The 27,455-nt window shown below is 62.4% G+C and overlaps 9 protein-coding genes and 1 non-coding gene across 10 annotated transcripts; 7 read left to right on the top strand and 3 right to left on the bottom strand.

Moving 5' to 3' along the window:
• Positions 1 to 1,015: 1,015 nt before the first annotated feature.
• Q8F55_000310 (uncharacterized protein) lies at positions 1,016 to 4,428 on the top strand (the record flags this gene model as incomplete). The annotated part of the gene is made up of 17 exons (XM_069348963.1): positions 1,016 to 1,054; positions 1,108 to 1,173; positions 1,222 to 1,296; positions 1,354 to 1,492; positions 1,534 to 1,740; positions 1,783 to 1,898; positions 1,934 to 2,125; positions 2,164 to 2,430; positions 2,468 to 2,728; positions 2,764 to 3,068; positions 3,106 to 3,266; positions 3,302 to 3,420; positions 3,457 to 3,738; positions 3,776 to 3,925; positions 3,962 to 4,052; positions 4,089 to 4,152; positions 4,188 to 4,428. 17 exons carry the CDS (start codon positions 1,016 to 1,018, stop codon positions 4,426 to 4,428), a joined length of 2,775 nt encoding a protein of 924 aa, XP_069212507.1.
• Positions 4,429 to 4,713: 285 nt separating this feature from the next.
• ARH1 (NADPH-adrenodoxin reductase) lies at positions 4,714 to 6,272 on the top strand (the record flags this gene model as incomplete). Its single annotated transcript, XM_069348962.1, has 2 exons — positions 4,714 to 4,968; positions 5,004 to 6,272. 2 exons carry the CDS (start codon positions 4,714 to 4,716, stop codon positions 6,270 to 6,272), a joined length of 1,524 nt encoding a protein of 507 aa, XP_069212506.1.
• A 190-nt stretch (positions 6,273 to 6,462) lies between these two features.
• Q8F55_000308 (uncharacterized protein) lies at positions 6,463 to 7,893 on the bottom strand (the record flags this gene model as incomplete). The annotated part of the gene is made up of 8 exons (XM_069348961.1): positions 6,463 to 6,645; positions 6,701 to 6,864; positions 6,903 to 7,204; positions 7,247 to 7,325; positions 7,365 to 7,435; positions 7,484 to 7,548; positions 7,602 to 7,716; positions 7,808 to 7,893. The coding sequence occupies 8 exons, from the start codon at positions 7,891 to 7,893 to the stop codon at positions 6,463 to 6,465; spliced, it is 1,065 nt and encodes a 354-aa protein (XP_069212505.1).
• A 1,462-nt stretch (positions 7,894 to 9,355) lies between these two features.
• On the top strand, positions 9,356 to 11,801 carry Q8F55_000307 (uncharacterized protein; the record flags this gene model as incomplete). The annotated part of the gene is made up of 12 exons (XM_069348960.1): positions 9,356 to 9,643; positions 9,686 to 10,216; positions 10,253 to 10,401; positions 10,438 to 10,613; positions 10,651 to 10,736; positions 10,772 to 10,847; positions 10,884 to 11,086; positions 11,128 to 11,281; positions 11,319 to 11,472; positions 11,510 to 11,576; positions 11,614 to 11,668; positions 11,707 to 11,801. The coding sequence occupies 12 exons, from the start codon at positions 9,356 to 9,358 to the stop codon at positions 11,799 to 11,801; spliced, it is 2,034 nt and encodes a 677-aa protein (XP_069212504.1).
• Positions 11,802 to 11,934: 133 nt separating this feature from the next.
• Q8F55_000306 (uncharacterized protein) lies at positions 11,935 to 13,931 on the bottom strand (the record flags this gene model as incomplete). Its single annotated transcript, XM_069348959.1, has 3 exons — positions 11,935 to 12,129; positions 12,164 to 13,682; positions 13,717 to 13,931. The coding sequence occupies 3 exons, from the start codon at positions 13,929 to 13,931 to the stop codon at positions 11,935 to 11,937; spliced, it is 1,929 nt and encodes a 642-aa protein (XP_069212503.1).
• A 527-nt stretch (positions 13,932 to 14,458) lies between these two features.
• On the top strand, positions 14,459 to 20,934 carry RTC1 (SEA (Seh1-associated) complex subunit; the record flags this gene model as incomplete). Its single annotated transcript, XM_069348958.1, has 14 exons — positions 14,459 to 14,487; positions 14,525 to 14,946; positions 14,989 to 15,195; positions 15,234 to 15,308; positions 15,343 to 15,743; positions 15,779 to 16,275; positions 16,314 to 17,394; positions 17,429 to 17,525; positions 17,563 to 17,782; positions 17,821 to 17,881; positions 17,920 to 17,941; positions 17,988 to 18,160; positions 18,880 to 18,895; positions 18,974 to 20,934. 14 exons carry the CDS (start codon positions 14,459 to 14,461, stop codon positions 20,932 to 20,934), a joined length of 5,262 nt encoding a protein of 1,753 aa, XP_069212502.1.
• Positions 20,935 to 21,296: 362 nt separating this feature from the next.
• On the top strand, positions 21,297 to 23,438 carry GBP2 (g-strand binding protein; the record flags this gene model as incomplete). The annotated part of the gene is made up of 9 exons (XM_069348957.1): positions 21,297 to 21,321; positions 21,378 to 21,544; positions 21,622 to 21,979; positions 22,175 to 22,238; positions 22,275 to 22,500; positions 22,536 to 22,689; positions 22,728 to 23,086; positions 23,133 to 23,322; positions 23,359 to 23,438. 9 exons carry the CDS (start codon positions 21,297 to 21,299, stop codon positions 23,436 to 23,438), a joined length of 1,623 nt encoding a protein of 540 aa, XP_069212501.1.
• A 281-nt stretch (positions 23,439 to 23,719) lies between these two features.
• Positions 23,720 to 23,810, top strand: Q8F55_000303. Its single transcript has one exon. It is a non-coding gene; the product is annotated as a tRNA-Pro (tRNA).
• A 234-nt stretch (positions 23,811 to 24,044) lies between these two features.
• Q8F55_000302 (uncharacterized protein) lies at positions 24,045 to 24,737 on the top strand (the record flags this gene model as incomplete). The annotated part of the gene is made up of 4 exons (XM_069348956.1): positions 24,045 to 24,070; positions 24,145 to 24,294; positions 24,437 to 24,578; positions 24,678 to 24,737. 4 exons carry the CDS (start codon positions 24,045 to 24,047, stop codon positions 24,735 to 24,737), a joined length of 378 nt encoding a protein of 125 aa, XP_069212500.1.
• A 149-nt stretch (positions 24,738 to 24,886) lies between these two features.
• kri1 (Kinetochore protein Spc24) lies at positions 24,887 to 27,213 on the bottom strand (the record flags this gene model as incomplete). Its single annotated transcript, XM_069348955.1, has 5 exons — positions 24,887 to 25,777; positions 25,816 to 26,350; positions 26,389 to 26,843; positions 26,881 to 27,158; positions 27,204 to 27,213. 5 exons carry the CDS (start codon positions 27,211 to 27,213, stop codon positions 24,887 to 24,889), a joined length of 2,169 nt encoding a protein of 722 aa, XP_069212499.1.
• Between the last annotated feature and the right edge of the window lie 242 nt (positions 27,214 to 27,455).

The raw sequence follows: 27,455 nt of genomic DNA, 5'->3' as shown, positions 1-27,455 counted from the left end.
TGAATCGAATCCTCTGCCTTACCATACCGCGTGTCAGAACTCCTTGGGGCCATCATTCCCGGAGTGCCGACCTGAGTCTTCTCTGGGTCTGTTTCGCCGGGTAGGCCAGCCAACTGCTAAAAACTCGTGGTCGTAGCCATCAACCGCACATGGCAGCTACCCCGAGGCCTCAGGAAGCACCTGGGAGTAAGGATACCGTGATTCATAAACTGCACCCACTCAAATGCAGACGGGGTTCTTCGCCTTCCCATCACCCATGTCTTTGGACAGAGCGACCTCGACTACAGTCAGGCCGGTGTGCCACTGGAGAGCCGACACACCCTTAAGGTCCGTGTGACTCCAAGGGAGCACTTCCAGGCTCCTCGCACTACAAATCAACAGAACAGAGCTCCATCAATCAGGCTCTGCTATCTGCGTACTTTGCACAAGACGCATGGATGTATAGCAACGATGGTGAACAGTCTCGAGGCTGCCTCTTTAGCCTTGGTGATGGTGAGTGTGTCGCGACGTCTACCGTGGGAGAGTTGACCACGTTGCCCACGTGTTTTGCCCCCTACCGCCTGCGGATCGCCCCCCCCTTGCCACTTCGCGCACGCGCTACGTCACGCGCTGACCCGGCTGCCCGTCCATCAGCCGCGCCCACCGCCTGGCTGCTCGCTCGCTTGTTGCCCCCACCCAGCCGAGTTCGCGGCGGACAATCAATGACCAGCGACCACCCTCGCAACAACCGTCGCCATTTCTTTCACTGTCGGATCCACAACCAATACTTAAAGCTATCATCACTTCAGACTCTTCATTCTTTCTCCTCCCCATCATAGCTTCCTCGCGACAGCCTCCTGCACCCTCAACAGCTACTGCCACCGGGCAGCGAGCCACACACCGTCCCTCAAGAGCCTGCGCCCTTCCCACGCCGCCGTCAAGCTCGTCCGACCAGACCACCTTGCTCACGGCCCACTGTGTCTTGTGACAAAGGAAACAACTACAGCCCTCCCACCGTCACATAACCCTACCCAGCATGTCAGGCAGCGCGGCGCTAGCCCAGCTCATGGACATGGTGAGCCTTCCTCCCTCACCTCACCGACTTTCCGCTGACGCGACTCCTCGTAGGGAATACCCATCGGACGGGCCAAGGCAGCACTGCTGCGCTCCAAGGATGATGCCATGACGGCTGCAGTGAGTGCGACGAAGTGCGAGCTGGAAAGCATCACTGACCACCTTCAGGAGCGCGTGTTCAGCGGCGAGTTTGATGACATTCCCTCTGAAGACGAGGACGAGGACGAAGCCACTGGGCTGCAGGTGGGTTCAGTCAGAAAAGCTGACATCATCCCGGGAGTGTGCTGACGAGCTGTACAGACACCACAAGAGCGCGGCGATGCGGCGGGACTGTCAGACGACGACGTTTACGACGACGACGATGTCCTTATGGACGAAGACGATGACGATGGAGGCTTCGATGACGACGGAGGCTACGATGATTTCCAGTTCGAGGACGGTAAGTCTGTGCAGGTAACGTGGGCGCTGACAGGTTTCCAGACGCGGGGCACGTCCCACAGGACCTTGACCCATACGCGGGCATCTTCTTTTCGAAGGATAGAACCGAACGCCTCATCGAAACTGTAGAGAAGCCAGTCTTCGTGGAGGTGCCTGTCGCCTCTGGAAGCGGCGGTGGGCCGAGCTACAGGAAGGAGAGGGTCCGCATTCTCTCCCGCGGGGAGTGGATGAGCGGCTGCCCAGAAGGCAGTGAGTCTTACTCGCGCCACAAACATCAACTCACCAACCCAGACGAGCAGAGTTTCCTGTTCCAGCTGTACGAGCTCGTTGCCGAGGGTGCGCTCCCCTGTGCGAACGGCTGCGGCTACGAGACCCCTCGCTCCCCAGAGCATTTCTTTGCACTGTTTGTGAGTTGACCTTGCCGCAACATTGCTCACGCCAGCCCACCTTCCCTGCCTACACCGCGCATCTGGCCAGCCTGATCGAGCATGAGTGCCCCAACTGTCACCACACGACATGCAGGGCCTGTGGAGAGGCCGTCACTACCGGATCTAGCAGCAAGGGCAAAGCCAAGGGCAAGAGCCCCAACTCTGATGGAGAAATCGAGTCGCTCCTGCACTGTCTCAACGCTCAGGTGGGTCAACCGGTCGGCACGGATGCTCACCCACACAGGGTGTGATAATCGGCGTTGGCCTGCACATGATCGAGGAGGGATTTTCGGCTGCCCCTGCCCTAGCTACACCTGACGAGAAGGACGAAACTCACCCGACCAAGAAGCGTAAGGTCAAGAAGTTGATGTCCAAGTTTGTGGCTGGGGGCAACGAAGACGATCTCAGCGACAGTGATATGTCCGAGACCGAGTCTCCCGCGCTCCCTGGTAATGCCAGAGGACGCTCTTACGCCAAGGGCACCGGCTATAGCGGAACGCAACACGAGGACGTAAGTGTGCGTGCCCAGCCGTTGCTGACATTGCAAGCGTTCCGGCCAAATCGCCGCAGAGCGCGCGCAAGCTCTCAATGACAGCAAGACGTCCACCCTTCTCTCGCAGGTGCAGGTGTACCTCCCAGCTTTGAACCGAGCCAGCGGTCCTCGTGCGTCCGACCACCTTGTCCACCCAACTGCGTTGGCCCACCTTCGTCGTCGCAGCGGCTTTGTCAATGATCTGCTTCGCAACGACTCGCTGATGGACATGTCCAACCGCGGCACTCTCTACCGTGCCCTGTTTGACTGGCTCGAGGTGGGTTGCGGCTGAAGGTCCGAGCTGACTGGTAGATTGTTTCCAGCCACGAGTCGCTGGCCAGCATGCTCGCCATGCCGCAGATGCGCCCAGTGAGGACGGAGCCCGGGCCGGACAAGGACACTGTCAATGTTGTCTATGAGGGTGGCCCCAGCCCCCGTGAGCTCCTCGAGAGTGTTGTTATTCAGGCAACCTCGGCACTGAAGGGCCTGACGTCGACTGCTGCGAAGGAGGAGGAGAAGGCAGTCGACCTCACACAGAGTGTGAATGCCCTCGACATTGTCCAGCCTCTGGCTCCGGTGGAAGACGACGACCAGAATGGTGCCCTGAAGACTTTCTGGTGGGTTGTTGCGTAGACTTGGCGCTGACTGTCCCAGCGAGCGGATTGTGCAATCGGCGGCGACCATTGACCGTTTGCTCGCCGACACCAAGGGCGATGCGTTTGTCAAGCGTATGCGCGAGTCGCTGCCCCGTCTTCACACTGCGGTGCAAGTGCAGGAGTCTGCAGACGCGACCAACGAGGCGATCATTACGATTTGTGGGTTGCGTCTCTGTTTGGTGGCTAAACCGCAGACGAAGAGTGGGCCCGAAAGGTCCGCTTCCAGTACACCGACTTGATCAACCCCAAGGACGCTAGTCAGGAGAACTACTTCCACTGCTACAATGAGCAGATCAAGAAGCTTGCTGGGATGGTGAGTGTGCGGGCGAGTTGGCGTGCTGATGCCCAGGACGCGCCGAAGCGGTCTCTTGCAATCGCCAAGGAGCTGGCAATCCTCACGACGAGTCTCCCGTCAGCGTGGCACTCGTCCATCTTCCTTCGTGTCGACGACTCTCGCGTCGACTGCATCAAGGCCATGATCATCGGCCCTGAGGGAACGCCGTACGAGAACGGTTGCTTCATCTTTGACATCTTCCTGCCGCTCGAGTACAACATCAAATGCCCGGCGGTCAAGTCGATGACGACGAACGGTGGCAAGTACAGGTACAACCCGAACCTGTACAACGATGGGGTGGGTGTGGAGTCGTGGGGTGAGCTAACGAGAGTAGAAGGTCTGCCTGAGTCTGCTGGGCACTTGGTCGGGTCCTGGCTGGGTGTCGGGCAAGTCTACGCTGCTGCAGGTCCTCATCTCGATCCAGAGTCTGATTCTGTGCGAGGAGCCCTACCTGAACGAACCAGGCTGGGCAAACCAGGCGGGGGTGAGTGGGGTAACCTGAGCCGGACTGACACTGCAGACTGTTGCCAGTAAGGCATATTCTGCGAATGTTCGCCGCATGGTCGTCGAGGACGCGATGGGCAACAACCTGGCCAACCCTCCATTCCCATGTACGTTGAGCGGAGCGATGTGTTGCTGACAAGCAGTCGAGAATGAGATCAAAACGCACTTCAGGCTGAAGGCGGACGTTATTCGCGCGCAGCTGGAGCAGTAGGTGTGTGGCAGGCGGCGTCGCTGACTTTTAGGTGGAAGACGATTGACGACGGCAAGTCGACGACGGGAGACTCGTACACGAGCGTGCAGAGCGCCACGTCTGATAGATCGTCGTCCAAGGCGACGTCGTTTGAGACTGCGGCCGACCGCATGCGCGAGCTGCTCGAGGAGCTCAAGCCGTCTGGGGCTGGGCCTGTGCCTGCTGCTGCCGCTGCTGCGTCTACGCCGAGACGCTCCAACCCGTTCCGCAGCGTCAAGAAGCTGTTGAAGTGATGCGTGGCCTGTGTATGGACTTGGCTGCTTGTATTGTATGTGTCTAGCATTGTGTCAGCATGCATGTGGGTGGGTGTGAGGGGGGGGCGGGGGCGGGGGTGTTTGTCAGCGAGAGTGTGAGCCGAAAGGGCCGAAGGGCCACTGGCTGATGAAACTGGCTCGGCACTTGGCGCTGGACAATCTAATCCGGATGGCCGACCGGCCGACGCCGCGGAGTCGTCTGCCGACCGGTCGACAGACTTTATCAGAGTCGAGTTGTTGTCGTCAACACATTACTCCATCACAATGCTCCGGAATACAGCACTGCGCCTCGCCACCCCAGGGCGGCCGCGCGCATACTCTACGGCCGCGCGGCCACCGCTCAAAGTCGCCGTGATCGGGTCTGGCCCGTCGGGGTTCTACGCCGCCTCGCGCATCCTGTCGCAGCTGCCGGCGTCGAGCGAGCTCGGCGCGCGCACCACGGTCGACATGTACGAGCGCCTGCCGACGCCGTACGGGCTGGCGCGGTACGGTGTCGCGCCCGACCACCCCGAGGTCAAGGTGGGCCCTCCCCCCTGGCAAGATCTGACGCCCAGAACTGCCAGCACAAGTTTGACGAGCTGGCGACCGACGCGCGCTTCGCCTTCTTCGGCAACGTGAGCGTCGGGGACACGCCCCCAGCGCCAGGGCACTACGCGTACCCGCACGCGCTGCACCTCCCCCTCTCTGAGCTCGCGGGGCACTACAACGCGCTCGTGTTCGCGTATGGCGCGAGCCATAGCAACCCTCTGGCCAGCGTGCCGGGCTCGTCGGCGTCGGCCAGCCCCCTGCCCGGCGTCGTGCCGGCCCTCGCCTTGGTCAGCTGGTACAACGGGCACCCGGCGTACGCCGACCTCGCGGTGGACCTGAGCGCGACGCGCACCGTCGACGTCGTGGGGCAGGGCAACGTCGCGCTCGACGTCGCGCGCATCTTGCTCCGCCCGGTCGACACGCTGCGCGGCACCGACATGCCCGACGACGTGCTGGCCACGCTGGCCGCTAGCGCCGTCACCAAGGTGCGCGCGGTGGGCCGCCGAGGCCCGGCACAGGTCGCCTTCACGACGAAAGAGTTCCGCGAGATGGTCAACCTCCCCGGCGTGGCGTATGCCGGCGTGGACGAGCGCCTCATGGCGCAGGCGCAGGCGCTGACCAAGGGGGACCGCATGCGCACGCGCATGCTCGCTCTCATGGCTAAGCAGGCGAACGCGGGCGGCGGCAAGACGTTCGAGCTCGATTTCCTGCTGTCCCCCGCCGCCTTCCTGCCCAGCGACGACGGGCGGCTCGGCAGTGTCAAGTGGGACGTCAACGAGCTCGTGTTCGCCGACGGCGCAGCAGCCGCAAAGCGCACGGGCGAGGCGCTCACCCGCGAGACAGACATGGTCGTCGAGAGCGTCGGGTACCGCTCCGAGCCGCTCGGCGGCTTGCTGCCCTTTGACGGCGCGCGGGGCCGTGTGCTCAACGCCGGCGGGCGGGTGGGGGTGGAGGGCGAAGTGCCGGGCGCGTACGTCGCCGGCTGGGCTGGGCGCGGGCCCGTCGGCGTCATCGCGAGCACGATGCAGGACGCATACGGCCTCGTCGAGGGCATCTTGGCCGACTATGCGGCGGAGGACGGGCCGTTCGCGGCCCGCCCGGCCGACGCGCCGATCCCGCTCGTGCCGGAGCTCGGCAGGCCGGACGCCGTCGAGCGCGGATTGAAGGATGGCACCGTCGTCCCCCTCTCCGGCTGGCACAGGATCGACCGCGCAGAGCAGGAGCGCGCACGCGGAACGGGCAAGGAGCGCGAAAAGTTTAGGCGCGTAGAGGACATGCTCAGTGTCCTGGGATAGAGCGAGACAACACCACACCACCAGCAACCCCCCGACCCCCGCCCCCCCTCATTTCGTACAGTCATGCATGTGTGTGTAAAAGTATGGGGCAAAGGCCAATGTGTCATAAGTGGTGGGCTGTTGCCAGCCCTGGCGAGGCAGCCTTAGTCGCTGCAACTCGCAATGTCCGAGCGCCTCAACCGCGCCGCGCTTAACGGCGGAAGCGGCTGGCGAGACCGCCGCCGTTGCCACGGTCCATCATCAGCACCGAGTTCTCGTCAGAGTACCCGGCGCTGACCTCGCGCTGCATGTTGGGCGGCACAGGGTTGATGGCCGTAGAGTAGGCCGCAGAGTCCTCGTTGCCAAACAGCGAAGCACGGGCCGCGTCTGGCGTCTGTAGTCCGTGTCAGTGCGAGTCCAGTGGCAGTGCAGACAAGGGCCACACGTACAGTTCCCTGAGGGAGCGAAAGCAGCGAGTTCTTTGCGTGCGACATGGACATGATCGACTGGCGGTACGCAATCTGCTCGTTGTAGTATTGCTCGAGCATGACCTGGTGCTCCTCGCGCGAGCGCCTGTGGAGGAACCACAGGCCCGTCATGACACCGACAATCACTGGGAGGTCAGCCTACCTGCTTCACGCCGCCACTCACAAGCAACGATCGCAATGCCCACAATCGCGTACACCCACGCCGGCGTGTGGAGGGGCTCGTCGGCAGCCTTGCCGCACGTGCCGTTCGGCTGGCAGTTGTACGAGATGCACTCCTTGTTGCCGCTGCACGCCTGGTGACGGTTCTTGCCCTTCATGCACTGGTTGGTCGAGCCGTCGCAGTAGTAGCCGTTGCGGCAGTTGTCACGCGACACAATGTACGCAAACTGCACACCGTCGTCGTTGGTTCCCGTGTACAGCGTGTTCTCATTCACACACGTCTGGCCGACCTGAGCGTCCGAGTAGCTGGGCGTCAGGCAAAGCTCTCATCCTCGCACTCACTAGCACGTAAAGTTCAAGCAGATCGAGCCGTTGACGTTGAGGTAGCCCGCCAGGTCCTTCGAGTTGGGAGGCGGCTGGCACTGGTCTGCACCCAGTCAGCATGATCTCTCGGCCCAGCACCCACCGTCACGGTCCTTCTGACACGGTCCACCAAAAGGCGACTGCTCGAGGCAGCGGTCACCCTCGTCGGGGCAGCTTGGCGGGGTTAGTACAGCACAACGCCGCGCTAGCACGAGCACTCACAACTGGCCCTGGGGACACAGTGGCGGCAGCTGCGCAAACGAATAGTTGCTGTAGCCCAATGGGTACTGTGGACGCGTCAGTTCAAGCTGCAACGCCCAACACGGCTGCTCCCACGCACAAGGTCCTGACGGCATCCCTTGGGCACGCAGTGGCCGGTTTCGTCGCAGTACGTGTTTGCTCCACAGTCTGTGGACAGGGCCCATGTGCTTGAGTCGAGCTTGCTGTTGGCTTGGCTGTTTGTGACAAGTCGCGACGACAAGGACGAGGAAGAGGGGTCAGCCGGCGCGACCAACGCGTGCGAACAAGGGTTCTGGTCATACTCACGAGCAAGTGTCGCCCCAAACGCCCTTGCCTGCGATTGCTCCAGAGGCGGCGACGAGTGCTGCGAGTACCAAGCGAGTCGTGACCATGTTTGGTTGTGACTAGAAGTGAATGGAGCAAGTGAGAGATGAATGAGAAAATGCAACAAGTCACCCCGAGTCTGGGTTGCTGTGTGACTGATGACAGGTTTAGCACCGCGCAATGCCCAGCCAGCAGCCACCCAACGGCCACCACCCAGGAGCGAGCAGGGTGATCTGCGCACGCCGACGTCGCAGCTTTCCCACCTCAGGAGCAAGTTAAGGGACCGCTTGATCACAAACCTGCAAGGCACGGGGGTCGCTTAATAGCGGGAGTAAATTTTCGTAATCCAAGTTCTAGTACTTACACCCAAAACAACAAAGCGGACAATAGCAAAGCCGAGGACCTAATACAGCGCCACTTTTGCTCCCATCCCATCCTCTCACACCTCTGTCAGGCACAGCCACCCACAGCCAAAACCCCCCTCTGCCCGATCACAAGCCAGCTGCGGCGACTTGGGCCGCAAAATCATGTCAACAATGCTCGTCGACATTGCCATCCATGCAACGCGTCTTGGCCCAACCTGACACGCGGGATATGACAATAGACGCGTGAAGTAGCAGTTCTGACACCTAAATCACGTCGAGCACGCTCTGACAATGAGCTATTGAGGCGCTAGTGGCGGCGTGTTTTATGTGACGCGTCTCCATCAATCTCTCCGTATGTGGCTCTCATTCGCGCTTGTGGCCACCGCCCAGCCATACCGCCCATGCCACACCCCCCCCCGCGTAGATGTACAGCGAGCACGTGGTCGACGCCGAAACAGATCCCGTCCGCACCACCGTCAGTCGTCTGCACCCACCCCCGTGTCGCCAGTCGGCCGCGGCTGCCAGCCGAACGATTCCACGGCCAAACCTGAGGCGAACGACGCCTCGCAAGCCAGCCAGGCAGCCCAACCGGCTCTGCTGCAAAAGAGCCAACGCGTGCACCACAGACGTCGACGCAGAAGGGGGTCTCCGGACATCCAAAAACCAACAACAACCCCGTCCCCCACCACCATCCACCTCGTCGTCGTCGTCACCACTCAAACAACTGCATCCATCCACCCCACAACCTGCATATCAACTGCAGCTTGCCACCACCAACCACCCACCCATCCAACCTAAACAACCCACAGCCTATACCCATACACACAGCACACAAGCATCGCCGCGCAAATAATAGCCAGCACTGCCCCAACAGTGCTTGCACGCGCGCTGAGCGTCTCACGTTCCCACCGCCCACCCCCACCGCCGAACACCCCACCACCACCACTACCACTCCAACAACCACCACCCACCACCAGTCCACCACCACCACCTTGACTGTCGGATGATTTCCACCCTCCTCAACCCAACAGAACCTGCGACGCCCAGCTCTTCTGGGCCACAGTCACCACCGTCAAAACGCAGGATCACTCCTTCAACCCTCACCTCACCTCAAAAGCGTGCACCAATACAGTCGACTCCAGACAACGGCACGCGTCCATCCTCAATGACACCGTCACGCGCCGACCTGACCAACTTGGTTAACGCGGACAACGAGCCACCTATTGTCTCGAGGTCTGCACACAACGACGAGGAGGAAGAGGAAGCCGACGTGACAATGGCGGAAGGCGCGATCGGCGTCGACCCGGACGAGGCGATGGACGAGGACATTATTGTGGAGGAAGCCGGCGAAGGTGACGGCGCTGAAGACTTGGGGAGCGAGGACGACGAGGATTATGACGAGGAGGAGGACGACGACGACAGCGGAGACGACAGTGACGATAGCGACAGCTCGGTGAGTCACTTTTTGGTCGCGCTGTTGTTGACACAATTCTAGGACATCATCGCTATCGACGGCCCCGACGGCGAGCCATCAGCCTCCGCTGCAGCTCCAAACGTCAAGACAGAACCAGGTGCCGACGAATCGACAGAGCCGAAGAAGGACGCCGAGGGTGAAGGCGAAGTTGTCAACGAGTTGAAGCCCAAGAAGAAGAAGCGCGCCCGACCCCGCTCACCCTCAGAGGATGAGGACCTTCCTCCTCCGCCACCAATGCCCACGATCCGGCTCGAGATTGCCCTCCCCACGGACGATGAAACCCTCGACTGGAATTTCATCGAGACTGCGGCCAGCGCTGGCTTTGAAGGTGTCTTCAATGCATGGGGCGAGGACCCGCTGGCCGGCGAGGGCACCCCCCTCAACCCCGTCGACCTCAACGGCGCCGCAGCTGATGGAGACTCGAGCACTCCAGCAGCACCATCAGCAGCAGAGCCCCCTCGCCCACCAGGTTTCTCTGATGAGGAGTGGCGTGAGATGCAGGAAGAGGCCAGGAGGCTCGAGGCCAAATATGAGGAGCCGAAGAAGAAGAGAGTGAGTGGCGCCTGGGGGCACGTCTCACACACCCAGGTGATGGCCAAGAAGCGCAAAATCGAGTACGACCTGTCGGACCCCTTCATCGACGACTCGGACCTCGGCATCGACGCGCCGACCCATGTCGCGCGGCCAAAGAAGGAGGGCTTCTTTGTCCACCAGGGAGCTCTGGAGCTCATGGAAGGGTGCGTCGGGCGCGCATGGCTGTCGCTAAATATCAGGTCTCCTATCAAAAAGCCCAAGGCCAAGACGTCGCGTGCAAACCCCAAGGCTCCCAAGGAGCAGCGCAAGAGTCTGTCAGAGGCCGTGCGCGAGCGCCATGCCCCGAACGGCAGCCGCGCCTCGCCGATTCTCATCGGCAGCGACGACGAGGCTGGGCCTTCCTACATTCCCGACCGTACGTGGCTCTGGGAAATGGAGCTGACAGTCACCAGGACGCTCGCCTTCTCCCGTGGACGCACCGGAAGACCGCTACGCTGTCGACAGAACACTCTTCAAGGCTGCGTCTCGAGAGCCAAAGGTGGGTTGGCACAGCCGTTCTAGGCTAACCGCCAGTATCTGCCTCCCTTCGACGAATTCCCCGATGATGTGGGCCACCGTCTCCGCAGCCTGCGTCGCGAGAGCAGCAAACGTAAGTCTTGGGGCCACAATCGAGCTGACAGCATAGACGTGTGGGATCTTAACAACAAGGGCAAGTTCCCAGAACACCTCAAGCGTCCCCTACAGCGTGCTGGTGTTGCGGCGTTCCATCACGACTTGCTCTGCATTCCCGACAAGGAGACGACAGACAGCGGCTATGAGCGGTTCTCAGAGAAGGCGTTTGTGACGGCCTTGTGCAGTGTCCTGCCGTACAACCGGCTCACACTTGGAGTGAGTTTAAGTTGATTCTGCTTCACCACTTACCCTTCCAGAAACTCGTTCTCAAACTCTGCTACACGGAATACTGGAAGTGGATGCAGATGTGCGAAGCGGAAGGACTGCGCCAGTGGAACGAGCTTCTCAAGCCCGAGATCCCGGCCATGCTCGAGCAGTACGAGCAGGCTGTGCTTGAGCATGCGAGGCAGGGTGAGTGTAGGCAACCTCTCGTTGCTGACGATACCAGAAGTGTCCGAAATTACCGAGCTTGAGGACGACCAGAACAAGGCCAAGTCTACCGACCCCAAGAAGCTGCCCACCATTACTCAGGAGATGAAGGACATCTTCAGACAGCTTGTGGAGAACACGCAGGAGATGGTCGACATCAACAAGAAGATGGAGTGGGTGTCGGGTTGTGGGCGCTGCTAACGACTGCAGGGACTGGGGCCAGAAGTTTGAGGGCCAGTCGAGTGAACTGAACATGCGCAAGCTCCTGTACAATAAGGTGAGGAGGAGGCCACCCGAACACGCTAACGCCTCAGATCGCCAAGCTCTACCCCGAGGGCTGGATGACTTCGTTGACGCTGTCCCGCCAATGTGAGTTGGGTCTGCCTGTCGCACCACTGACTCCGCAGACACAAACTACAAGCGACTCGGCCAGGGCTCGAAGAACTCTGGAGCCAGCGGTGGCGATGGACAGGCGCAGCAGGCGCAGCTTACGCAGCAGTAGATAGATGTAGGTGCCACTATGTAGTTGGATAGCCCGTCGTACTCGACCAATCGATGTCAATGGTGTATCCTGTAGTTGCATTATCCAAAGCGTCCTCGTACATGTACAACAAACAGTAGTATACAGATGATGACTAGACGGCCACTGGGCTGCGTTGAGCCTGGTTGGCTTGGTGGTGGTCCAAGAGGGTCATGGCATCGTCGGGGATGACCTGAAGGAACTGGACCCGCGAGTAAATGTTCCACCACTCCCAGGCGTTCTGGCTAAAGTTTACGGGCTCCGTCGTCATGCTCAAGAGCGTGAGGATGATGCGGAGGACCTTGCCGCGCTGGGGGTCAGCTCTACCCCTCGGCGCCACTCACCATACTCTCGCCGTTGGACGCGAGCAGCTCGATCGGGATGCTCGACAACGTGTCGTACGCCTTGCCGGCCATCTCCTCCTTTTCCTGGCGCGTGTCCTCGTCTGGGCAGATGGACGCGCGCAGGTCGAGCAGGGCAAACTCTGCACACAGTGCCGTGATGGTGATGTTGGCCTGCTGGATGCCAAAGTCGCCGTACTGCTGCGGAACCTCCTCGCCGTTACTGTCGACCTCGCTCGCGCCGAACCTCAGCCGGAGCGCGGGTGGCAGCCCGTCAATCACCTCGCGCAGCCGTGCCTGCGCCGTCCCGATCCAGCGCCGCAGCGCCGACGGGTCCTTCTGCTCGTCTGGGTCCAGGCTCGACTTGTTGGCCCACGCGCGCTGCCGGTTGATCGTGTGCGCGAGCACCTGGAAGACGCGCATGATGGCCACATACCCGACGAGCGTGGACGTCTTGCCCTTGGGCTGCGGGAGCGCGCCCTCGGTTGTGATGTATTCGTCGTCCGTTTCGAGCGGGTGCGGCGGCACGCCCTCAAAGTCGTGTAGGATGATCGGGCGGCCCGACATGGCGTCCGTCTTGTCCTTTGCGTAGATGGTCCAGTAGATGCGCCGGCTGAGCTCGACGTCGACCGTGTTGGTCCCTGGGCGCGGGGAGGATTCGTTGAGGCCGAGCGCGTGCGCCAGGCGGGTGGTTTCGGCGACGAGCAGGTCGCACACCTGGGGTTTGCCGACCGCCTGCGCCGTGATCCAGTCGAGGATGGTCGACGTGATGAGTGGCAGCGAGGGGTTGAGGCGCTGCCTGTGGCGGATGGCCTCAGCGGCTTTCGTACACCGGTGTAGCATGACGACGAGGTGCGGCCGGTCATACACGCCCGTCATGTTGCTCATCGGGCACTGGCAGATGGTGAACGCGATGATGCTGTACAGGAGGCCACGGAAGGATTCGTCTTCGCGGTCGCGGCGCTTGAGCACGTCCTGCGAGAACGTCGGCTTGTGGATCAGTGGCACGAGGCAGTGCTGGCAGGTCAGGTACATTTTGAAGAAGAAGGACGCGTCGGTCCACGACAGCGCGTCCTCGAGCCGCAGGCCCTTCTCGTACTCTGTGTCGGTGGGGGTGAGCGGGGTGAGGGGGATATCGAGCGCGGGGACAGAGGGCGGGTCCGACGCCGGGGTCGTGGTCGGAAGGAGGGGAGTCGCGACGGTCCCGTAGGTGCTGTCGGCGACACCGACGCCGTTCTGGACGGGCAGGAGTGGCACGCTGGCCAGCGATGGATCGAACAGCGGCACAGGCGTGAAAGAGTACGTCGGGTAGAGGGCGTTGCGCGCCGAGCCGAAGATGGAGCCCTCGGCCGGCCCGGTGCCGTTTGTGTGCGACAGGACCGGGTCGTCTGCGACCGCGATCTCGGGAAGCACCGAGGGCGCAAGCAGCGTCGTGGTGGTCACGGGGGGTCGCTCAACCGCAGGCGTCGACGACAGGCGGGGGGTCTTCCTCGTCGACGTCCTACCTCCCGATCCGCCGCTCCTGCCAGTCAGCTCGGCCAGTTGATCCTACTCACCCGACGGGTCGCCCGGGCTTCTTGTGTACATAGTCGTGCGTGCACTCCTTTTCCGCCTTGTAGCACCCCTTGCAGCGGTTGCCGACGCCGCGCTTGCGCGCGTCGACGAGCTCGGCCTCGGTGAGTGGAGTGCAGCGGACTTTTCTGGACCGGCACCGGTCGCACGACGGGTTTGCCGCCGCCGATAGCGACGCCGACGAGGCTCGCGACGCCATGGCGAGAATGAGGGCCAAGGGAGTGGGGGTGGGGGTAGGGGCTACGGGCTACTGGTCCTGCTGCGTGCTGCGAGCTGAGAGATGGAGAGTTGTGGAGTGATGTTGTCGGCCTCGGCAGATTTGTGTGGGGGTGGAAACCTTCCGCGTGGTGTGGCTGACGGCAGGCGCGGCGGGTAGGTGGGGGCCAGTCTGTCAACCCGGCTTCAAGTATGCCCCGGCGAGTTGTCTCTGCGTCGAGACTGACTTTGCTCTGTTGCCTCGCACGCCCACTATTGAATGCATCGAGATTACAGCTGCGGAGGCTCCTCCGCATTGCTCAAGAAACCGCCCGCTCCATCTCACCTTCCATCTGCACGTGACAAATGACCTCATAAGTATTCTATTAGGAACGCGATAAGGAAGCCATTTCAACCCGAGCAGAGGCAAATCAAATCGACCAACCACAAGCCCGACAACAATGACGTTCGGTACTCTCGCGCTCATCACCTCGATCATCTCTCGACTCGCCGACCAGGCAAGCGACCGCAATGAACCGCTTCGCCACGGTCTTATACCCGTACGTATGGGCCCTAGAACCCCGCTCACACCCCCAGCTCGCTGCCGGCGTCCGACACGCCCACCTCGGCCAACGTCACGCCCATCGACTCGGCTCGCGCCGCGTCCCCCGTCGAGCCGTCCCCGCTGCAGTCTGCGCCGCCCTCGGGTCTCACAAGATCTCTGTACGATGACCCTCGGACGACGCGGCATCCCTCTGCGTCTCCTCCAGGCGCTAGAGGGAATGGCCGCGCGGTTGCGCTGCGGCGCGATGACTCCCCCGGCCCGTCGTCCGGCGCATCGACGCCGACGAACCGCTTGCGCCGTGGGCCAGACCGCAGCGTCCGCATCAACCTCATGCAAGTCGCCGCGGCGCAGCCCAAGTCCAAGGGGCGGAGACCGCCGAGCGTGGCTGCGAGCGGCCGGCTGACGAGCATGGCCCGTGGCCCCGGCATGCGCTATGTCATCGGCGGCGGACAGTGTGAGTGGAGGGGGACTGCTGCCAGGGGGTGCTGACGACAAGACCTGCGGGTGCTCGAGATCACCGACCCGGCTGGGCCGTGGGACAACGCCGAGCCCCAGCCCGAGCCAAAACCCTCGACTATTCGCGCTGCGGCTTCGCCCTTCGCCCGTGGCCCCGGCGGATCGACAATCGGCGAGATTGTCAACCTCTGGAAGGGGGCCTGGGCGATTGGTAAGGGTGTCAACGATGTCGACTGGGGTGTGGGAGGTAAGTCACTGCGAGGGGTTTAATCGCTAACAAGTCAGCGTTCGAGACCAAGATTGTCACCGCGACGCCTAGCGGCAACTTTATGATCTTCGACGTGAATCGCGGCAAGCTGGGTAGGTGGGCGCAAACGGTGCGAGCTGACTCCAGACCGCGAGGTGATGGGCGGACACCCCCGCCCGATGAACGCAGTCACGTTCTGCAAGTCACCCCAATACTCGCACCTCGTCCTCACCGGCGGAACAGAGGGACAGGCCAGACTATGGGACCTGCGCGACAGCGAGCCGACAAACAGAAAATACTACAAGCACAACGCTCCCATCAGTGCCCTGACATTCTGCGTCGACGACCCCCACCTTTTTGTCGTTGGAACCGAGGCTGGCGGCCTGTTCCGCTACGACTACCGCGTGCCCAACAAGGCCGTCGGCAAGATCTGGGGTGCGCATGGCTCCAAGCCCGTGTTCGACCTGAAATGGAAGGTGAACGGCGAGGGTCATGGGCCTACAGGCCATGGATGGCTGGCGAGTGCCGGTGGCGACAGGACTGTCCAGGTGGGTTTTCGGTCCTGAACGATCTAACTCGACAGATATGGGACATGTCACACTCGTGGGAGAAAGGAGCAACCCCTACACATGCTCTCCACACCGCGTATCAGATCCGCTGCGTCGACTGGCGACCCCAGCACCCCACTGAGCTTGTGGTGGTGCCCTTCAACCAGCCACTGGCTTCAGCGTCGGCTGAATCACCAAGCATATCGACGACACCCGCTCCCATGTCGCTCCCACTTTCCGATGACATTGACTCGTCCCTGGAAGTATGGGACGTTCGTCGTCACTATGTTGCCAAGTACGCCCTTCCAGGGTACGACGGGAATGCCGTCGCCGCGATCTGGGACGACGACAACTCGATCGTCGCCTGTTATCAGAACGGTGGCCTCGTGCAGATCGACCTGGAGAGCCGCGTGTCGCCGAGGACCATACCCTTGGAGACGATTCCCAGGCAGGTCGTCGCATGGAGTGTGAAGAGCGAGCTGGCGTATGCGATTGACCGCTTCAAGCTCGGCGAAATACCATTTGACGACGTGTAAGTTGTGCAGGCAGTAGCGTTGACTGACTTTGTAGGCGCCCAGAGTTCTCAGGTCACTGGCAAGTGGGCCGCCCCCAGCACCGCAAGGGTGTGGCAGACCCGCCTTATGAACCCCTCCAGGCGTCCGGCACCATCCCTCTGAACGACGGAAGAGATCGAGAATTCCAATACATGGCTGATCACTATCGTTTGGAAGGAGAACCAGAGGCCGTCTGCAAGTGGAACAGGGAGGTGGCCAAGATCTGTGGAAGGGAAGACGAGGCGAGACTTTGGGACTTCCTACAGGGCCTCATCGAAGAGTTTGCGTCGGCTCCAGAGGGCATCTTCAACGAGGCGGTCTTCCAGTCGACTGCAGCACCCGCTCCAGCTCCTGTAAATCCTCCCTCCCCACGGCGAATGGACAGCCGGCGCGCTTCAGACTACGCCGGCATCTCCCTCGACGAAGGCGACGGTATTGTGGCGTCGGATGCCGATTCCGATTCCGAGACCAGCATGTCTGGATCGTCAATCTCTTCTGGTCCTCATACTCCCAAGAAATCACGCTTCAAGGCCTTCATCCCTCCTACAGTGGCCGGCAAATCACAGCCACCGGCGATCAGGCCAATCCTCGGTGGCCGCAGCGAGTCGTCGGCAACGGCAGTACCGACCCTGGGAACGTCCTACCCAAGCCTGCTTTCGCGATCTATGACGAAGAGGCTAACGATTGAGACCCCCAGTGAGGCCGACACGACGCCGAATGGTGGGGAGATGGACTACCCCGACCCGTACGGCATCGCTGCGGCACTCGAGTCGACCATGACTAACCGCGCCTCTACTGGCGGGCGGATGCCTTCCACTTCGAAGTCTACGCCCCAGAGTACTCGTCCTCCATCACCTTCGGAGAGGGACCGATTAGACCGATTAGCAGAACGCGCCGTCCCCGCCCGACTTTCCAGTGCGGCGGCTTCCATCGTGAACAGCGCGCGACCATCCATTATTGCCGCCACGAAGGACCGCATCCAGCCGGGCACGATCACACGTCTGGCTCAGAAATCTTTCCCGTCCACTGAGTGGGAGTTGTACCGAGAGAAGCGCTGCACGGCGTTGCTTGACTGGTGGCGGTCATACGTCGAGGATGTGAGTTGATCGAACAGCCACGCTGACTCGACAGGGGGAAGCTCAACTCGCCACCACTGTGTTTGTCGTGGGCTCAATCGTTGTCGATTTCCCGCAGAAGCAGTCTCAGCGTGTGCTGGAAGCTTATCTTGGTGAGTTGTTGGACCGTGGGCACCGGCTTACTTCCAGAACTCCTCGAGCGGTACCGACTGGCGGTCCCCGCCGCGTACATTCGTCGGTTCGCAGGTATCCTCGACGAGCAGACGATTGCTGCTCAGGAGGGCATCACCCACATTCTGTATTGTGCAAAGTGCGGCAAGTCGACAGGGTCACTCGAGGACACGGCGGATAAGAAGCGGTTCTGGTGGTGCACGCGGTGCCGTCGCGGTGCCCAGAATTGTTCGGTGTGGTGCGTCTCACCCGAGATGGCCCAGCTGACATCATCAGCCATGAGGCAGTGAAAGGACTCTGGATGTCGTGTAACAAGTGTCATCATGGAGGGCACACGGTGAGTCTGTTAGCGTGGTCCTCGCTGACGTTGTTTAGATGTGTATGCGCAAGTACTACTGTGAGTCCATTGCCCCCCTTGACTGGCCTGGCTGACGAGCGCGCAGTGGAGACCGAGACAACACCACAGATCATGGGCCGTGCGAGGTCTTCGACGCCACCGCCGCAGAGACACTCTCTCCTCATCCAGAGTGCTTCTCAGGAGTCGGGCCTGACTCGCAAGTCGTCCGATCTGTCCCACGCTCATGAGAGCGACGCCACCATTGATGGGCAGCATGGTGTATTCACCAATACGTGCCCAACGGGATGTGGCTGCCGTTGTCGGACAGCCAGTGGGCTGTTACGGTAGTCGGTGGCGTTGCTGGGGCCATGTAGCTTGTTGTTGTTGCAAGCTGTGCAAAGCGTGGACGATGAGGAGTCGAGAGCAGTCGACTCGAGCCCGGCCGAGCTGTGTGGGCAGCAAGCAGCCAGCCGGCGAGCACCTGCGTCATACTTTGAAGGTTCTGGGTGGCAACTTTTGTTGGCTGTTAAGTGGGGGTGGCGTCTAGAATTCCCGAATTTTGCCACCCAAACCACCCAATGGGCGTTTTTGCCACCTAGTTGGGGGGAACGTAGGCGGGCTGAGCTGGCTGGCTGCAGCTGGCTGGGCAGTGGGCAGTGGGCGAGCAGCCGCGCCGACACTGCACACTGGCACACACTCCCACCTCAGCCTCAGCGGCCGCGGACAAAGAACAACCATCTCGCATCTCAACTTTGCTTTTGCTTTGTCACCCTTTCATCCTCTCCCCCATCAATTCCTTCTCTCCCACTTGATCACGCTCCACTCCACTGCCCACTCGTCATTCCAACAGGTGGTCTGCGCGCGCTCACACGTGGAAAAAGACACTTGACCGCCGCCGACCGACGCCTTCCCTTCCCCACACCCCACAACACTGCCCACAGAAGGCCATCTCACTTCTCCTTCCTTCGGGCCATCCACACTCTTAATACCACCCCAAGCACTCATCTACACGAGGCAAGTATCAATTCGGAGCCACCCTCAAGATGGTGTTTGCATCCAGCCCGCCTTCGTTCGCTTACCTAGTCCCAACAGTCTGGTTCGACCAGGAGTTTGCCGGCTGGGAGACGATCTGCCCGCTGTTGCTCTCACCCCAAGCCAAGGTCCAACCCCTGCTCCGATCGCGGCGACTCGTCTCTCCGTCACCGAGCATGTCGAGCGACGACGAGCCGACTGCGACAAACGGGACAACACCGCGCGCTGCGGCCAAGCCGGTAGCAGTGCCGCCGACTGCTATTGCAGGCGGCGGCGGTAGCGCCAGCGGCAGCGCACCCAACTCGGCTGGCACAGGTGACTCGCCTACCGGACCCGCGAGCTCGAGCAGTTCCTTCTGGCAATCCTCCACCCTCTCCGCGGAGCCCGAAGCCACCAACGGCACGAATGGCTCTGCGTCACTTCCACCACCACGCTCGCGATGGACAAAAGCCCGCTCGACATCCACCGAGTCGTCCTTATCCCTTTCGGGCATGACCACCCTCGGGTCCATGTACAACCAGGACGGGTTTCCCAACTACCCCCCTGGCCCCACGGACAACGGTGAGATTGCGCAGCTTGCAATGGACGACGCCACCATCGCCAAGCAGCTGGCCTTGACTGACGAGGCGGTCCGGTCGATCAACGGGACACCGGGCGTTGTCCAGGCACGCAGCCTGGGCATGATGGGTGCGCCCTCGGGCCACACATACGAGCTGCCGCGGTCCATGGCCGCGTTTGTACACCGGCACACCGGCGGAGAGGACCGAGACCTCGCCACCGGACGGTCGTTCGTGTCGTCCGGCTCGTCGACGTCGTCGGAAGAGTCGGAGCACCTCGCCTCTGTGCAGTGGGTCAAGCAAGTCTCTGCGCCTTCCCCGTCCTACTCGCCATTCAACGGCTACTTTGAACGCCGATCAGATTCCAACCCCAACATGCCCCCTCCGACATCCACCAACCGACGAGTAGCCTCGCCCCGACGAAACGGCCAGGCGCTACCCAACGGACCACAGTCTCAACCCCAGGGATTGTCGTTGCCCGCCGGTCCTGCGCACAGTGCGTTGCCTACAGGAGTTGCAGGTGATGCCCCCGGGGACAACGACGACGATGACCAGACCGTCGGCGGTGTTGGGCGTGAGGGGAGCCCCTCGTCGTCCTCCGCCAGCGGCCTCGACCTCCTATCCGTCGCGGCGGCCCACCACGAGCGCAGCCGATACAGCACCTCGGCAAAACGTCGGAACGGAGCAGAGGCTGTTGCTCAGTGGCGTGAGAGTGGAATCCCCACTGGCACGAGCCGCTTGACAGACGTGCGCGCCGGATCCGGTGGCCGCGACTCACCCGGCTACGAAAGCACACCGAGCGACGGGCAAGGCCGGGGAGATACCCCCGCCGAGCCCCCAAAGAAGAGACGGCGAAGCGAACTGCAGCTCGAGCAGCCCGACAACCGATTGAGGCAAGTCACGAGCCCAACGGACAACGGCGCAGAGTCCGATGGCAACTCGAGCTACGAGGACGGAAGCGGAGAGGATAGCGACTACGCTGGCAAGGGCCGCAAACCCGGAGTCAAGAAGATGGCCAAGCCTGCCAAGATGCGAGTACGGGCGATTCCTGTTCCTGCAGCTCCTCCATCCGCCTCCTCATCCACTCCTCCGGCCGACAAGAAGAAGGGCCGCAAATCTTCCCCTACTCCTGGATCTGCAAAGTCGGCTGCTCGTCGCCTCAGCGAGAGCAGCGGCAAGGCTGGTGCCATGGGCGCCGGCGTCCAGTGCGAGTACGTCAATCCCCTCCCACCCTATCAGCGATGCCCCGACATCTTCACCCGCAAGTATGACATTCCCCGACACATGGCTCGCCATGCGCGCCGCGAAGGCGACTTGGTATCGGAAGGCAAGCTCTCGGAGGACAAGGCGCTGCTGTGGAGGACTATTCGCGACAAGCCACGAATCCGTTGCAAGACGTGTGGCGAGTTCTTTACGCGCCAGGATGCCCTGAAGCGACACCAGGCCAAGCAGCACCACCACTAGGGCGGGTGCTGTTGGCGAAGGACTTGTGACATACATATGCCAGTAGAGAGGAGGGTAACGACAATGCTAGGCCATTGAAAGTAGTACACGCAGTAGTGTAGTTCACGACGACGCGCGAGGCGCAAATGCATGGGTTTAAGGACGTGCCACACTCGGTGAAATTGCATCCGCCGCTTGGTTGCTGGGTGGGCTTGGCTGCAGGCCCTGGCTGCCTGGGTGGTGGCGGCGGCGAGGGGCGCAGTGTTGTGACGTGATTGCTGGTCACCTCAGGCCGGCCGAGCTTCATGACTGAGACACCATTGTCCTTCCTCACACTCGACCCAGCCAGTCGTCACACGCGGCATCCACCCCACAGCACAGGCATGGACGACGACAGGTACCGCGATGGTGAGCATGGATGGCGCGCGGCAAGGACGGCACAGGAGCTGACACGCACGCTACAGAGCGGCGGCGAGACCGCGACGACGATCGTGAGAGCGAGCGCGGGTCCCGGCGGTCGCGCGACCGAAGTCACAGCTGGGAGCGCCGGCGCGACGACCGGCACGACGACGAGCGCGACCGCACGCGGCACCGCGACGATGACCGGAGCAGGGACGAGCAGCGTCACCGCGTAGGTCGAGGACCTCAGCGGTCGCGTCGCGGTATATGAGCTCACGCGGGGCGCATCTTCCCACCACCAACTCACAGCGCCGCTCTCGCTCGCGATCCAGGACGCGATCTCCCCGCCCCCGCAGATACTCTACCTCGAGCCGCGACCGCGACCGCCCGCTCGACCGCGCCGACCGCTCGTACCGCCCCGACCGAGACCACGACCGCGACCGCGACCGTGACCGCGACCGCCGAGGGATGAGCCCGACCCGCCTCGACCGCCGCAGCCACCCCGGCACGGGGTTCCACCGCGCCGACGGCGCCGGTGGGCCGATGAACGCGTCGCACGAGGAAGCCGAGGCTCACGCGCGCGTCAGCAAGCGCGAGAACAGACTCTACGTCGGCAACCTCAGCTACGACTGCACTTATCGCGACCTGGCGGATTTCATGATTGGAGGTGCGTGGGGGACAAGGAGGCTGGGATTGGACGGTGCGGCGCTTGGATGGGCTACTGGGCGTGCGGACGTGGGAAGACTGGCTTTGCAGGAGGCTGGTAGCCGTCTGTACCCACCCAGTGATGTTGCATGGTGCTGGCGTCGGGCTCGGGCTGCGTGCGGTGGATCGAAAGACGGGGGCTGGGACTGACCAACAGCCGGAGGGAACGTGGTCTTCTCAGAGGTCCTTGTGACCCCAGCAGGTGCCTCAAAAGGCTGCGGGTGAGTGGTCGGGAGCCAGTGGGCGCTGACGTGTAGTATTGTCGAGTTCGAGACCACCGACGAGGCGCGCCACGCCAAGGCCGAGCTCGCCGACAAGCAGTTCATGGGCCGATCAGTCTTTATCCGTGAGGACCGTGAGGAGACTGCGCGCTTTGGAGCGCCCCCGATCCCAGGTAAGATGGGCATGGCGAGAGGCGAGGCGCGCTCGTTCCTCGGCGGCCAGGCGCAGGCCATCGGCACGCGCAACTTGTTTGTCGGCAACGTGAGTCGTGATGCATCTCGCAATGCTGACCCCAGCTCCCATTACAAGCCTCGTGGCAGGACCTCAAAGACCTGATGCGCCAGGCAGGCGAGGTCATCCGCGCCGACGTCGGCGTGAGCCCAGACGGCCGGCCAAAGGGCAACGGGACGGTCGTGTTTGCCGACCCGGAGGCGGCGCGCGGTGCGATTCGTGAGTGCTGCGCAGGCGACAACATGCTTACCCCGCAGAAATGTTCAACGGATTCGACTGGTACGGCAGCGTCCTCGAGGTCCGCGAGGACCGCTTCGCCAACATGCCCTTCCGCGGACGAGGCGGCTTCCGTGGCGGTGCCTTCCCGGTGCGCGGAGGTGCCTTTGGCGCGCGTGGCGGCTTCCGGGGTGGCTTTGGCGGTGGCTTTGGGGCCGGCGCCAACGCCGCGCCGGTGGGGTACGGTGCAGGCAACGGCAACGGCTTTGGCGGTGGTGGCTACGGCAACAACTTTGGCGCTGGCGCTGTGGCGCCGGTTCCAGCTGTGGCCCCTGCGCCTGCCAAATCTGGGCTGAAACCTCTGTCCGCCGAACCCAACGAGCAGATCCTCGTGCGCAATGTGAGTGGGATGGGGGTTCGTGACGCACGCCTTGCTAACATCTTAGCTCCCATGGTCGACGGCCAACGAGGACCTTGTCGAGCTATTTGAAACCGTCGGCAACGTCGCCCTCGCCGAGATCCTGTACGAGGGCGAGCAGAGCAAGGGCGAGGGCATTGTGCAGTTCACCGAGACGGCCGAGGCGCAGCAGGCTGGGGAGCGGTTCATGGGGTATATGTACGGCGGGCGCCCTCTTGGTGAGTTGACGCGTGTGAACCTAACTCACACCCCAGACGTCCAGTTCAACCCCCAGTGGCACTCGTTTGGCGGCTCGGCGGCGCGCGGAGGACAGGGCGAGGAACTTGCAGCTTAGGGAACTGGTACTTTGTAGCTGTTGCCGTAGTGTATCTGCTGTATGGGTATGGGTGCGAGGGGGCGTTGAGGCGGAGTGGCAGTCTACGAACAGGGAGGTCAGAGATGAAACGAAACTCAATCGCGTCGACACGCCTGCACCTCGTAACCCAGCCAACCACCGTGACGTCAGTAACATTCGATGGTCGAGTCGTTTGGGCGTCCGAGCTTCACAGCAAGGTTGTCCGTTCGACTCGCTGGGACCGGTCCGCCGGCACCCAGTCGCACCGTCCGATTGGCCAGGGCTTCTTGGTTTAGTGGCAGAATTGCCGCTTCGGGTTGAACAGATCCCCCGCAAGTGCGGTAGACCCGGGTTCGATTCCCGGAGAAGCCCAGTCTTTTGTGACTTGCACTCCTTTTTGCCTCCGCCTACGTCGCTGGATTAAAACCCAAAAAATAAGCCTGGGATATTCACCCACTCGGGGCTGACGGACTGATCCTCCTTCATTCGCCAGGCTCGTCGGACTGACAACGATAGGCATCTGGTCGTACTCCATCACCACCACCACTCATCGACGTGAGGAGCCCGCCCCCTGCCTGCCCGACAACGACTGACGCGCACAGCAACATGTCAGGCTTCCACGGCTTCCGACAGTGCGTAGGGAGGAGGCGCGGCTCGCTCGCCCGCCGGACCTCGGAGCCGCTGGCCAGCTGCTAACCCACCACAGGGACATGCCCCCGCCCGGCGGGTACGAGACGCTCAAGTACAAGCGCAACCTGCCTGTGCGCGGCCCGGGGGGCCTGGCGCTCTTTGGCGGGTGCGCGCTGATCTGCGCGCTGGGCTTCTGGCGCCTGGGCGAGGCGAACTTGGAGAGGCGGTGAGTCGAGCGCCGAGCGCCGAGCTGCGCCGAAGGCGCGGCGAGGCCGGGTCGAGTGGGGCGGCCTGCGCTGTGGGCCGAGATGCCCTGCCTGCCCAGGCCCGCCCGCCCGCTCGCTCCGCTCGCGTGCTGACGCCCGCAGCGAGCTCCAGCGCGAAAAGGCCTGGTCGCGCATCTACCTCGTCCCCGCCATCCTCGCCGAGCAGGACCGCGACGCGCACCGCAGGTCACTGGCCGCGGTGGCGCGCGAGAAGGAGATTATGAAGGACGTGCCGGGCTGGGAGGTGAGTTTCAGCACAGCAGCGCGGGCTGCGTGCGCCGAGCGCGGAGTTGGCGCACTCGGCGCCGGCTCCCCGCCCCTTCAACCCCCCTGACATCCGCAGGCCGGAGAGTCCGTCTACAACACCAAGCGCTACACGCCCAGCACCATCGTCGTCCTCTAAGCTAGAGTGGGCCAAACAAATGTATAGCATTGCACGGGCGGGGTGGGGGAGTGGGCGTGAACGAGGCGAGGACGAGCGCCGACAGACTGACATTTACTTCTGACACCCAAGCATATGCCACCAAGATGCATCTATCTAGTACAAACCCCCTACGCCGCCCCCTTCTTCTTCTTGCGGCGCTTCTTCTTGCCCTCGCCTCCCTCTCCGCCATCCCCACCGGCCGCTACTGGCACCTGCACCTCCTGCACCTCCTGCACCTCCTCGCGCTTGCGCTTGCCCGAAACCGCAGCGAGCAGGCCAGCCGTCTCGGGCTCCTCGCCGCCGGCAGTGGCCGCCTCGGCCGCCTTGCGCTGGCGCTCCTTCTTGCCGGCGCGCTTCTTTGGTTCGGAGCGCACGCCCAGCGCGACAGAGTTGGCGCCGCGCCCGGGCACATGAGGCCCCTTCTTCTTCGACTCGGCGGGCATGTCGTCGCCCCACTTGCGCGAGCCGACGCGGTCCTTGAGATCCCGCAGGCGGCGGCCGAACCCGCGCCCCTGGAGACCGAGGCCGCCGCGGCGGTATGGCGCGTAGTGCTTGACGCTGATGAGCGCGTTCAGCTCCTCATCGGTCGCCATGAGGATCTCGGCAGGCGTCAGGCCGTACGATACCGGCGCAGACTTGGTGTACTTGAACCGTGTCTTGATGCCGCCGACCTCGTCCTCGTGGTCGAGCTCACGGTACTCGTTCATCGCCGCCTTGACCTTTGCTGCCTTCTCGGCGACACTGAGACCCTCGGTGTCCTCGGCCGCATCCTCCTTGCCCTTGCCCTTCTTGCCCTTCTTCTTGTCGCGGCGCGCCTTGGTCTTGCTGACCGCTGACTCGGCCTCAAAGTCGGCGTCCATGTTGATGGGCAAGTCATCGTCTTCGACGTCGTCGCCGGTCCACTCCTGTGGCTCGACCCACTCGCCCTCGCCCTCAAACTCGCCGTCTTCGGGGTAGTCTCCGAGGTCGTCGTCGTCCCACACGGGCTTGTCCTCGTCGTCCTCGGGTGTGTCGTCTTCCTGCATCGTCAGCGTACGCCAGCATTTGGTGAACTCACCGCCTCTGCCTTGGCTTGCAGCATCGCACCCACGACCCGCTCCCACTCGCTCTCGTCCCACTCGCCCTCCATAATCTTCTCCAAGCCCTCCCAGTCGACATTGGACTCGCCAATCTCCTGTTTTAAGCTCTTGACGAGCTTCTCCATCTCACGGCGCTTCTCGCCCTTGAGGCGACGCGTCTCCTCCTCGCGCGCCGCCTTCTCGGCCGCCTTGCGCTCCTCCCTCTCCTGTCGCTTCGTCTTTCGCGTGTCGTCTTCCCGGCGGACAAGAGTGGCAATGTTTCGGGGGTGGGTGAGAATGGTCGAGGACCCGGGCTCCTCGAAGCGGAAGTTGTACTCGGTCTCGAAGGCGTCGGCCTTCTCGTCAAACTCCTCTTCCTCGTCCAACACGCCCCACGGGTGCTTGCTCTTGCCGTCCTCGCCCTCGCTCTCGTCCTCCGACTCCTCATCTTCGCCGCGAGCCCGGCCCACAATCTCGTCGAATGTGGGGACGTGCTCGGCCGTCTTGTCGATCCATCCACGGTTGAGGATGTAGCTGGAGGTGTCAGTCTTCGTATCTCTCGGCCAACTCACTCCATGAGGAAGTCCTCGTCCGCCTGCGCCTTCTTTGCCCTCCGCTGGGCCTTCTTCGCCTCCTTCTCCTCCGCCGAGAGCTTCTCCTTCTTCTTCGATTTCTTCGTCTCCTCCTCCTCGTCTTCGCTGTCCTCGCGGTTGTGGGTCAAGGGCTGGTCGGCCATGCTGAGCGCATGCCGGACCTCGGCCTCGCCGCCGCCCATCTCGAGCAGGAACCCGCGGTACGCCTCGTCGTCGTCGTCCTCTTCGCCATCGTCCTTCTCACGCTTCTGGAGGAAGCCCTCGTCGTCCGAGTCGTCGTCAGACTCGCCGACAGCCTGGAAGGCCGATACCGCCTCGGCGCGTGCGCGGCGCTCCGCCTCGTAGTTGGTCAACGGCACGTCCTCCTCGTCATCGCTGTCATGCTGGACACCGGAGAGCAGGTTATCGCGGTGCAGGTCCTTGAGGAGGAACGGCTGATGGGTTAGCACAGGAGCACGTCGGACCACCCACCTTGCTCTCCGCCTTGCGCTGCGCCGTCTTCTCTGGAAGGCCGCGCTTCTTGGCCTGGGCGCTGGTGGCTGCGAGCTCGGTCTGGAGAATGTTATCGGTGCCGTACACGCCCTCATCCTTCCTGCGGATCTTGGACAGCGTGCGGAGGATAGCCGCGTCCATGGCGGGCGTGAGCTCGTCGCCGTCCTCATCCTCGATCGTGTCGTCGGACGAGTAGTCGGACTCGGAGCCAGACACGTCGGGCGTGGGCTCGCGCTTGGGCTTTGACTGGGGCTTGTCTGCGGGTGTCAGGCTGACCCCGGTCCCATCTCCGACCCACTCACCTTTGGCCATTGTGCTTGTGGTCCACAGTCAATGTATTTGTGAATGAGTATGCCACCCCGCGCACACCGTAGATGTCATTGAACTTTTAAGTGGAGGTGTTGTGGCTTACGTGTCATTTTGTTATCACCATCGGCACAGGCTGCGTCAGAAGTCAGAAGTCCGCCTCGCCCCGTACGTCGCTCCCTGCCCACCGTACGTACCCACCCACCTGCGGTGTGGCTGACCTTTCGGCCAATGTTCAGCGATTCCCG

Source organism: Vanrija albida (assembly GCF_041260175.1).
Source record: "Vanrija albida strain AlHP1 chromosome Unknown contig_1, whole genome shotgun sequence".
Lineage (NCBI taxonomy): Eukaryota > Fungi > Basidiomycota > Tremellomycetes > Trichosporonales > Trichosporonaceae > Vanrija > Vanrija albida.
This window is presented reverse-complemented; position numbering and strand designations above follow the sequence as displayed.